This window comes from Rhipicephalus microplus, chromosome X (assembly GCF_043290135.1).
Source record: "Rhipicephalus microplus isolate Deutch F79 chromosome X, USDA_Rmic, whole genome shotgun sequence".
NCBI classification, from domain to species: Eukaryota; Metazoa; Arthropoda; class Arachnida; order Ixodida; family Ixodidae; genus Rhipicephalus; species Rhipicephalus microplus.
The window spans coordinates 285,869,269-285,881,758 of NC_134710.1; the positions used below are offsets into that span (position 1 = coordinate 285,869,269).

General features: G+C 43.3%; 1 protein-coding gene and 1 non-coding gene across 2 annotated transcripts; both read left to right on the forward strand.

Annotated features, from left to right (window-relative positions):
* Positions 1–6,318: 6,318 nt before the first annotated feature.
* On the forward strand, positions 6,319–7,533 carry LOC119162182 (uncharacterized). The gene has a single exon (XM_037414651.2). The coding sequence runs from the start codon at positions 6,319–6,321 to the stop codon at positions 7,531–7,533; it is 1,215 nt and encodes a 404-aa protein (XP_037270548.2).
* A 3,474-nt stretch (positions 7,534–11,007) lies between these two features.
* On the forward strand, positions 11,008–11,081 carry TRNAI-AAU (transfer RNA isoleucine (anticodon AAU)). Its single transcript has one exon. It is a non-coding gene; the product is annotated as a tRNA-Ile (tRNA).
* Positions 11,082–12,490: the final 1,409 nt, after the last annotated feature.

Here is a 12,490-nt window from a genome sequence, read left to right on the forward strand (position 1 = left end):
CAGCGTCGAAGCTGTATTCTTGTAGTTTCAAGGCCCAACGGCCAAGTCGTCCAGTTGGATCGTTAAGGGACGACAACCACCACAAGGCATGGTGATCTGTAATTACAGAAAAGGTGTTGCCAAACAAGTACGGTCAAATTTTTCCGACTGCCCAGACTAGTGCGAGGCACTAACGCTCTGTAATGGAAAACTTGCTCTCCGAAGGAGAAAGGAGGCGACTGGCATAATCAATAACGTGATCCTGTCCTCGTTGCCGCTGGGCGAGAACAGCACGAATTCCATGTTCGCTGGCATCGGTACGAATTTCAGTATGGGCTGACGGGTCGAAATGGGCCAAGATGAGTGGGGAAGTAAGTAATGTTGTAATGGTGCTGAAGGCAGCTGCTTGGTCAGTATCCCAATAAAAAGGCATGTCCTTCTTCAATAGCTCCGTAAGTGGTCGGGCAATCTCAGCAAAATTCTTCACGAAACGTCGAAAGTAAGAACAAAGGCCGATAAACTCCGTACATCTTTTGCGGAACGTGGTATGGGAAAATCTTTGACAACTCGAATTTCGTCAGGATCAGGTTGCACGCTTCAAGCACTGACAAGGTGGCACAGCATAGTGATTTCCCGATGGCCAAAGCGACATTTGGAAAAGTTGAGCTGAAGCCCTGCTGAACGGAAAACCTCAAGAACAGCCGTCAGGTGGCTAAGGTGGCTTTCGAATGTAGGTGAAAATAGGATGACGTCATCGAGAGAGCACAGGCACGTGGTCCATTTGTATCCGCGCAGGAGAGAGTCCATCATCCTTTCAAATGTAGCTGGTGCATTACACAATCCGAATAGCATAACCTTGAACTGGAAAAGTCCACCCGGTGTGATGAATGCGGTTTTCTCACGGCCTCGATGATCGACAGAAATCTGCCAGTATTCTGATCCCAAGTCTATAGATGAAAAGTAGGCAGACCCATGTAGGCAGTCGAGAGCATCGTCAATCCGCGGCAGTGGATACATGTCCTTACGTGTTACTTTGTTTAAGAGACGGTAGTCTACGCCGAAGCGCGAGCTGCACTCTTTCTTCTTGACTAGCACGACCGGCGATGCCCATAGACTGCAGGAATGTTCGATGACGTCTTTTGTGAGCATTTCTTCAATTTCGTGCTGGATAACTTGTCGCTCAGCATTAGACACGCGATAAGGACGTCGTCGGATGGGACTGGCGTCTCCAGTGTTAATCCTACGAGTTACAAAGGATGTCCGACCCAAACGGCGGTCTTCAAAATCAAAGATGTTGCGGTGGGATTTCAGCAGGTGCCGGATGTCAGCTGTCTGTGCTGGAAGAAAGTCCGGGGCAATCATCTTGTCGATGGTGGCATCCGCTGCGCTCTTCGAGGCTGAAAACGAAGCAGAGGGCGAAGAAGATTCGGCAACAAACGCCGAAATGGCAGCATCTTTAGAAGACACTTTTGCCAGTCATACAATCTGGGATAGTTTGAGCGCACCAGCTGAAGTTTAGGATCGAAGGGATGGTGTATTACCCGTGACTGTCAAAAGTGTGTGAGGCACGGCAACATTTTTGGCCAGCAGAACGTCAGCAATAGGTGTCAACATGTAGTCACCAACGGGAACAGGAGGGACACATCTCAGGTTCACGTTAGTACGGCTTGAGGTGCTAGGCGAACGTGATCTGCAGAACACAGACGGGGTTGAGCTGGTGTTGAGTCGTCATGGTAACACGGTAAATCAAGTTGAAGCATGCCGGTTCCACAATCAATAAGGGCAGAGTGGGCGGATAAAAAGTCCATGCCAAGGATAAGTTCATGGGAACATTTCTCGAGCACTGCAAATAGCCCTGTCGTGGAGCGATCAGCCACACTCATACGCGTGGAGCACATTCCAAGCACTGGAAACGTGCCGCCGTCGGCGACCTGAATGAGTGGCACAGTGGGTGGCGTTAAAACTTTCCTAAGGCGGCAATGAGGTTCTGAATTCATCACTGATATGTGAGCCCCTGTGTCCACAAGTGCAACAACGGGTGTGTCATCTACTTCAACGTCAATAAGGTTGTGTCAAATCGGCATCGTGGTCAGAGGATTTGGCGGGCAAATGGTCGATGCAGCATCACCTCCGGGATCTGCATCATCTATTTTTCCCGCGGTAGGTGGTCAGTCGGCGACGTTGGTCGGCGAAATTGGGGCGAGCGAGATGACGGGCGACGGGAGAGCGGTGAACGGGACTGGTGAGCATGCGGAGATGGAGAGTGACGACGATATGGCGGCATAGAAGGAACGTCTTCACTAGTGGCCTGAGGTGACTCCCGGTAAGTTTGAAAGCGTCCATGATCCCTCTCTGGCCGATGGGTGTACCCATAGGATGCCTTCACCAAATGTCACGGGGGTGAGAGAATGAATGAAATAAATATATTTACAAAATATGCAGGGAGAGTCAGAGGGAGCTTCAGCCAAGATGGAGGCCCAACAGCAACAACAACACCAGCATGGTCGCTTTCATGGTCTTCGTCGTCTATGATGCTCTTTCGTTGCCAATGTCGTGTAACAATAATATTATTCTTATTGCATTGTTTCATTAATTCAATTTTTAGTCGATTTCAGTCAATGGCAGAAATAATGAGGCTAATCAAACTTTTCTAGTATTGTCACAAGTGGCTATTAAGATAGAGGACCAAGATAGCGATAACGCCATTCGAGGAGAGAAAACAAACGCTCAATATCAACTTTATTATTCGACTTTCTTTCAATATTCGCGCGAACACATTGTAGACGCTTGGCAGTGCGTTTCCCTTCAGAAAACGAAACATTTTTTTAGACCAATGTCGAGACGCCGCAATTTGAAGCCGCATTTGAAGTTCGTTGGTATCAGTAGACGTGTGTACTTTCTTGCTAATATACATGTGGTATTTATTTAATATTATTATGCCATTTGGAGAGCAATACACGAGGCGAACAATTTCTGCTCACTCATGGTCAAAGCCTGCAGCGCCATCTCTGCCACAGTTGCAGAAGCCTTTACTTTTCTATCGCAATAAATTTTGGTTAGCTGGCGCCAGTACCGCTTCATGTGGTTCGGTACAAAATTTTTGTTTCACAACCGAAATATTTATTTCAATTTCTCGTAATTCATTCACAGCATAGATTCCACACTGTGCACCAATGGCTTTTCTAAAAAACAGCTCACTAGGTGTTTCTCCGAGGTCACTCAATCAATACGTTTGGAATGCACGTGGTTAAAACAAACTCTATGGTTAAAAGTAATAAGTACCATCGATCGTTTTATGAATTGCATACATGTATGTTCATCATGAAGATAATTTGCGTTATTAGTATTTATGTAATTTTGTTATGACCACGAAATTGTTTACTGATATCGTATTGAACCCCTGCTCCTTAAAAGGGCATCGCCCTTACCCTCTCTCACACTGACATTTATATCATTCTCAGGGCTTCTGCAAAATTAACTCAATGTGGTCTCTGAGTGAATGGATAAACTTTGTCCAAGGTCGCAATGAATCAGTAGCAGAAAACAGTTTATTCATAAAGAAAACGGACGCACTTTTGTGGACAACAATCTGGAAGTTGTTTTCCGACTTCAGTTAAACTAATTTATGCACTCAAACTTGAGTCGCTAATAAGATCCTTACATAATATCATTATCTCCTGAGAGCGCTCATAAAATGCCCCTCTGTACTAGAGGGATAATCAGGGTGAACAGTTTAATTGCCCCAGACAGGCTGGTGGACGTTTCGATAGGAGCACCTATCTTTGTGAAAAGCTCCTTGTCATCCAGGCCTGTTAGTTTTAAGTTGTTAGTAGTGAGGAGTTTCCTGGTGGTGGCACATCTCCACGTTAGGTAATTATTTATATACCAACGGGTGCACGCGCCACCACCAATAGATGACGTCATTATTCACCCTCTTAAAACTAACACGCCAAGGATGGCAAGGCGCCTTTGACAAAGATAGGTCCTCCTATTGAAACGTCGGCCAGCAGGTTTGAGGCATTTTGACTATTCACCCTGATTACCTCACTACGTGTTTACATTTGTCGGCAGTCTTCTTGATTTTCCTTTATACTAGATGATTGCTGGTATCTTCGTTTCTTTGTGTGTGTGTGTGTGTTTTGACGCGAAAGAACCACCCGTACTTCAGTAGAACAATTAACTAGGTGAACAACACTTGCACCGAATGAGTTTTAAAAATGAATCAATGATTGACTGATTTCTGGGGTTTAACGTCCCAAAACCACCATATGATTATGAGAGACGCCGTAGTGGAGGGCTCCGGAAATTTCGACCACCTGGGGTGTTTTAACGTGCACCAAAATCTGAGCACACGGGCCTACAACATTTCCGTCTCCATCGGAAATGCAGCCGCCACAGCCGGGATTCGATCCCGCAACCTGCTAAAACTTAATAAAATAAGAATAACAATATAGTAAGAATAATAAAAATATCAATTTCAACTACCTAGAACTAGCCAACGGCTTGTTGAAACGGACCACAATACATGCATAAACACCTTTCTATTGCTTTAATTCATGCAGATTTGAGGAAATTTAATTCGTAGTCACACATACACGCGAGTTTATCAAAGCAAGCCACTTGTGTAGGCATCGCCACTTTGGGGTCGTGCAACATCCGTGAAAAAGAGCTTGTTAGTATGCCATAAATGAAAAAACAGTACTTTAGTTACCAAATATTTATCCAATCACCATGAACACTTCAACAAGGTAGACGAGAAGTGCGCGTGGGTGTATTTTCGTTCTACTGCTTTAAACTAGCCAAAAAGAGTGTCTTCGGTGTAAACTTTCAATTGAGGTATTATAGGAGTCAAGAAAATTTGTGGTATCATACTGCTTTAGCTCGAAGCAGTGATGTAAACGTCAACAGCAAAACGCAATTGCAATAATAGATAGACAAATGATTACAGAATAAGCTATCAAGGTCCACTATGTGTGTACGTCATAGTTCGAATGGTTTACTACTACTACTACTACTACTAATAATAATAATAATATTAATAATAATATATTATTATTATTATTATTAATATTATTATTATTATTATTAATATTATTATTATTATTATTATTATTATTATTATTATTATTATTATTATTAATATTATTATTATTATTATTATTATTATTATTATTATTATTATTATTATTATTATTATTATTATTATTATTATTATTATTATTATTATTATTATTATTATTATTATTATTATTATTATTATTATTAATATTGCAATATGCGACTACGTCCTGTGTGTATCTGTGTTTCTGAACACACACGCACACAGGACTCGGACGAATCTGTACGTGCAGTGGGCAGACTTTCCCGAGAATAAATTCTAAAGGTGAAAGTTTAAATGTAGCGTCGCACTGTGGCGTTGCTCTTTATTTATGGGGATCTTTAAGGATGCTCAACTTTGTCATTTAGTTTCGTTTTATAAAAATATAGCAGCGAGAGGGGCTAAAATTGCAAAATCGGTAAAGCCGTGACAGAGAAGCGGAAAACGAATCCGTTTATATGTCACGTGGTTTGCTAGTCGTCCGCTTATACGACTTCTATTGCATATAGGAATCATCGTGGGGCGCCACTAAACACACCACACAGGAAGAAACAGACGAGGTCATGTGCCTGGCCTCGTCTGCTTATTCCTGTCTGTTGTGTTTAGTTTCGCCCTCACGATTGTTTCGATGTCAAAGCACCAACTCGCCCAACTGTCAACTCTATTGAAGTTAATCTTCATGCACGTCGTCGCACTTACAGTAAACATCAGCATAACAGCAAAAACGTGCTGGCGGTTGTCATGACCATGGTACCCAAGACAATGATGACGATCATTATGATCGTTCTAGCTTTGACCAGTGTCGTAAGCATATACCCAATCCACCGATTGTGAGTTTGCGCTCGTCTTTTTTTGTTGCAGTGTTTGTGGAAGGGACACTTAAGCCCTTAATTTCTCCACGAAAAGAAATAATAATAGAGAACATCAGTTACCTTTTTTAAGAGTTTTGATTTGCCACATACCTATAGTTTTTTTTTTAAAGTCAACGTTACTGACTTTGCAAGAGTCGCATCTTCCAAAACTCTTCGAAGAGAATGCAATGATCCTCACAAGATAGTTAGCGTGCGCCTTTCAAAATATGTATGTGAGCTGCGAGTCTCAACTATTAAAAAGAGTAACAGGTAACCTTATTTTTTGTGAAGTGCTGACACGGCCACATAGTCGTGATGACTAAACCAGCGTAAACAACGCGGAAGGTGTGGCCTGCTAGAAGAAGCCGCGCCGATCGGCTGCATTCCAAAATGCTCTCTGCTGGTAACAGCGAATCGGCCAACGGCCGAGGATCATCGACTCCATTTCATGATGAAGACTCAAGCTATAAAGTCATCCTGCCGCGTCTTCCAACCGGTAACAATGTTTTGAATTCCGTTTTCCTTCATGCCGACTTGAGTGGTAGGCCGTACCGTGCACCAGACTTCCGTGACGCGCTGCTTAAAGTGGCGAGCAGAGCGGACATTATTGGAGTTGGCCAGTATCAAATGAGCCATGTATGGATGGTTACGTGTGCAAACAGCATGGCGAAACAGAAAGTCGTCACTTGTGGTGAGCTCCGTGTAAAAGGGCTGAAGTGCATGGTGCGAGATCCGGAGACCAAGAATATTAGGCTGAAACTACTTTGGCTTCCGCCTCATTTTGAATCGCGACGTGTTGAAGAGGCGTTTCAAGCTTACGGCGTTGTGAAGTCCGTTGAAAGAGAGGCATGGAGATGTGCAGGAATGGAACAATGGATGACAACAAATAGAGACGTTTCCTTGGAGCTCAAGGACACTATCACTGTGAGCTCAATACCACACCTTATGTCAATCTATGGCCACCAATGCCTCGTACTTATTCCCGGTAGGCCTCCACTGTGTCTTCGGTGCAAGCGAGTGGGGCATGTACGACGACAGTGCAAAACACCGAGGTGCTTGCAATGCCAGCGTTTTGGTCACTCGTCGGATACCTGCGTGTCGACTTATGCCAACAAACTCCGTTCTGGCCAAGGCACAGAAGACCAACGTCTCGATCATCTTATGGATGTCACTGAGGTAGTTGATGCGACAGGAGAAGCAGCGGGAGGAGCAGAAGGTGCCTTAAAGGAAGCGGAACACTTGTCCATGGATACCCTTGGCACGCAAAATAACACCACTAACGACGCCAGTGAAAGCATAAATGAATGCAATGCTGCTGACGAACACCACTTGGAAGGCCTTAAGGACAAGCCTCCTGACAATGAGGAACAAGAAGGAATGGATTGCAGTCAGACAAGGAAGCGTCAACCACCGGTCACCGATGAAGCAACAACGAGTGCGCCAGACACGACAGAGCAACTGTCTTCGTGTGGTCCAGGTGTCACCTTCTTTGGGGACCGAGAGACGCGCCGCCTATGCCAGCGTCCTGAGGAAAGTGCTCCTAAAAAGTGCAAAGGAGGTAGAACCACAGGTTGGCCTGTGGCTAAAGGTAACCTACAAAAGTAGTAAGATAGCAAAATGGCTACCGCGCTAACGTTTCCCATGTGTGTAGCGACACTCAACGTACGTGGCTTGAGGAATGTAAGGCGTCAGTGGCAGTTGCGCCACGTGCTTCAGCAGTACAACATTGATGTACTTGCAGTGCAAGAGACTAAGATTTCTGCTGCTCGTGACGCCGATCTTGCACTGGAAGTTTTCCGTGATTACAATTTATACATCAGCCCAGCACGTGGTGCATCCGCTGGATGCTTTTTATTAATGAGAAAGCACTTGAATCATATTTTGACGTCACTACATGTTGATGGGGAAGGACGCCTCATTTGTTGCGACTCATCTTTTCATTCCCATAGTTGGAGGTTTATCTGTGTCTATGCTCCCTCCAAAGTGAATGAAAGGAATTCTTTTTTCCTTTCTTTAACTTCGCTACTAAACACTGACAGAACGTTGGTAGTTTTTGGAGACACTAATTGTGTTTTTGACGCTAGAGATCATTCATATATAACAAATCGTTATGATGCAAGTGCAGCCTTATTGCAGAAACTATTGAATGACCAAAATTTAATAGATGTGGGAACGCATGCACCTTCTTCGGTGAGGTTCACGCACTTTCAAGGCATCTCTCATGCTCGGCTTGACCGTGTATATGTATCTCTAAGCTTATGGTCTCACATTCATAATTATGCTGTAAAGCCCATATTTTTTACAGACCATTGCTTGGTCACTGTTTCTTGGGGTCCTAAAAATTTTCGTAAAACCCCTCTAAACTGGGACCTATGGAAGCTTAACGTACAGTTGTTGCGCGAAGATTGTTTTGTTAAAATAGTAAAAGAATCGGTACAAGAGGTAACACAGTGTCGACAGCTACCAATTTTCGCTCAATGGGAAAGGTTCAAAGAAAGAGTCAAGTATCAGGCAATTAGTATTTCATGCGAAATAGCGCAAAGAAAAAAAGCTGAAAAGCGCTATCTTTATGAATTACTTCATAAGCTCCATACTTTTGAAAGTGAACAGCCGGGATTGTACGGGGACGAGATAAATGTGATTCGAGCACAGATACAAAAACATGATACAGATTTATACAGAGGAGCTAAGATTCGTTCCCGTGTTACCCATTTTACTGAAGAGGAACCCACTAAAAAATCCCTCGGGGATGAAAAGAGATATGCACTTTCTAAACAGATACTGCAAATTGAGTCGCGGGGTTCCCTTTGCACAGAGACATGTGAAATAAGAGCCGCATTTGAAGATTATCACAAATGTTTGTTCACCGCGGCTGAGCTTCAGGAGAATTTTGAGGAAGAAGCTAACCACTTCATTGCCCTTGTGCCTCAGTTACAAGATGATGATAGACTCCCTGTAGAGGGGCCGATAACCAGAGAGGAAATTGGATTTGCAATAACAACTTTGCAGAAAAACAAAACTCCTGGCCCAGATGGCCTTAGTGGCGAATTTTACATAGCTTTTCAGGAACTTCTGATACCTTTCCTTGAGCAACTTTTTAAAGAGGCTTATGACCGTGGTGAACTTCCTCCTTCTTTCTATCAGAGCCATACAACATTAATCCCAAAAAGTGCTGATCCTAACGCATTAAAGGGAGTTAACGAATACAGGCCTATATCATTATGTAACGTTGACTACAAAATATTTGCTAAATTGTTGACAAATCGGCTACAGACAGTGATTACTAAACGTGTAGGTGACCACCAAACATGTGGAATTCGTGGTCGCTCTATACAGACAAACATTCATATTGCACGTTCAGTTCTTGAGTGTATAGATGGTAGCATGGACCAAGTAGCCCTCCTTCAAATAGACCTTGCAAAAGCATTTGATAAGGTACAGCATGCTTTTTTGTTCCGGCTCCTAAGACACCTGCAGTTGGGTGATGTACTATACAATGGTATCTCCCTCTGTTATAAGAAGTGCACAGCTAGGCTAATTGTAAATCACACACTTTCCAATATAATAGAGTTAAATTCATCTGTACGTCAGGGATGTCCGCTCTCACCTTTGCTTTTTGTAATTTATCTGGAACCATTATGTTTAAGTGTGCTTCTAAAGTCCAGCATAAGAGGCTACCGATATGATGCTGAGGAAGTTAAAGTTCTAGCTTATGCAGATGACATTGCCTTCTTTTGCGCTGATAAACCCAGCGTTCAAGAAGCAGTCAACACTACTTTACGTTTCTGTGAAGTCGCTGGCGCCAGCATAAATTTTGATAAAAGTAGTGGATTCTGGCTAGGCCTGTGGGCTACAACTCCTTCGGTCTTCGCAAATATTCATTGGAATGCGACTCCTATGAAATACCTTGGTGTGCCTCTCGATAACTATCGTAACAGCGGCCCACACTGGACCGCTGCGATAACTACGATCCGCCGAAAGCTGGCAACATGGCACGGACGGGAGCTTTCCATTTTTGCCAGAGCGAAAGCGTGCAATATATTCCTTGTATCGAAGCTTATTTATATTCTGCAGGTGTTGCATTGCTCTCGGGTACACATTCAAGCCTTTCATAGAATATTTGCCTGCTTTATTTGGAGCTCTTCCTGGGAACCCATGAGAAGAGACAATCTTTTTCTTCCACTCGAAAAGGGTGGCCTCGGCCTTGTGCATTTGTTCGTGCGACAGTTGGTGTTGCGATTTTTCTACCTCAAGGATGTGTGCCACCCATTTCTATTAGCGTTTCTTCGTAACCGTCTATGTTACCACCTTCCTTTTATTCATGTCACAACAAGCGTTGCTAAGGAATTGCCGTTGCGGGGATTCCTAAAAGAAATTGTTGATACTGTCAGTTTTATGAAATCCAGGTTTACCTTAGAGTATTTGTATACTATTGACAGAACAAATTTAACCACTGCACTTGTGAATAATCTTTTCCCTGAACCTGTTTATCGAAAGCCATATTCGCTTCTGTCTGGTCATGATGTATTATTTCGTGTACGTAGAATGTGTATATCTCCTTCAGCGAAAACATTTTTCTTTAAACTGCACACTTCCACGCTGCCAGTGAAAACATGGCTGAATGAAAAATCAATATACGTACCCTGGACGGTGAATTGTAGACTCTGTAACCAACCTGAGACTATAGAGCATTGTTTTATTTATTGTCGGGATGCATTTTACTTTTGGGACATTCTAAAAAAAACTTTAAGAAAAGAACTTCCAATCACAGCCCATGGTATTAGGTTCCTTCCGTTCAAAAAGAGTCTGACTGATAGTACTCCTTACGGCCTGTTTATGTTGTTAGGACTTTATTCATTATGGAAAAGTCGCATGATCGATAGACATGCCGAGCCACCACGGTCGACGAGATCTGTCTTCCGAGAAGCAGCTGCTCAAGTGCGCAGTGTTGTCGAGACTTTTGACCCCGTTCCGGAGTGGCTTCCCGTTCTTGACGCTTGTGTGTGTTTGCCTGACTTCTGATGAAGTATGTTCTGTGTCCTTTACTGGTGATAATGTCATTCATTAAAGAAAAAAAGTGGCCTGCTAGCTCAGTCGGTTAGAGCGTCGTGCTAATAACGCAAAGGTCGTAGGTTCGATCCCTGCGCAGGCCAGTTTTTTTTTTCGTTCTTTTACTATTGCACTGACCCATGGTAGATAGATATATAGGGTTTAGCATCCCAAAACCACCTTATATAAATTAGAGACGCCGTGGTTGAGGGCTCCAATACTTTCTACTACCTGGGGTTATTTAAAGTGTATCCAAACTTCAGCGCACGGCCACCAGCATTTTCGCCTTCATTGAAAATGAGGCCGCCACAGCAGGGATTTGATCCCTCGATCTGCGGGTCAGCAGCCAAGTACCTTATAGCCTCCACGGCGGGGCTCATGTAAGAACGTCACTACATGCCACTCTCATGAAGCGCTTCTGGTAGTTTCGCTAGCGTCACATATACAAAACTGGGTATTACGTGACGTGAACGGACCACGGGGGTAAGTGACAAATTTAAACATGATAATCATGACGTGCGTACCATGTAAAACATGACTACATTCTATGCTCATAGTGCGCTCGCAGTCGTTTCGCTATAGCTTCACATATATCAAGTTTGGTATTACGTGGCGTGAATACACGACGAAGGTAAATGATGTGCCAAAACATGATAATCATGATATGTGTGTCATGTAGAACATGAGTACATGCTATGCTCATAGCTTGCTCGTGCCCGTTTCACTAGCTCCAGATATACCAAATTTCATATCACGTGATGTGAATAGACAACGAAGGTAAATGACAAGTCGATACACGATAATAAAGATATGGAGATCATGTAAAACATGACTACATGCTACGCTCATAGTGCGCTTGCAGTCGTTTTGCTATAGCTTTACATATACCGTATTTGGTATTACGTGACGTGAATACACGATGACGGTAAATTATGTGCTAAAACATGATAATCATGATATGCGTGTCATGTAGAACATGACTACATGCTGCGCTCATAGCTTGCTCGTGGCCATTTAACTCTTCTAGATATACCAAATATCGTCTATCACGTGATGAGACTGGACGACAAAGGTGAATGACACGTCAAAACTCGATAATTATAATCTGCATTCGTCTCAGGTAAAACATGACTACATTGATACGCTCATAGCGTGCTCACGGCCGTTTCTCTAGCTTCACTGTTACCGAATTTGGTATTACGTGACGTGAGTGCACGATGAACACAAATTCCAGACACAAACATGATAGTTTTGACCTTGAAGTGATGTACGGCATTATTTACGTCTGCCTCGAAACGTTAAGCTAATTTTAAAGTGACATTTCTCTTCTTCGTGCTACGCATGTCATCAACTCCCACTATACGTGGGATCTGCCAATTTTTATTTTTAACACCTAATGATCGAAAAAGCATAAATTCTTTTACCTGCACAGAAAAAGAATGCACTCATATTCACAAAGTGAATCCTGATGACGGGGCGAAGTAGCGTAGATCAGGCCGTGATTCATGGCTTT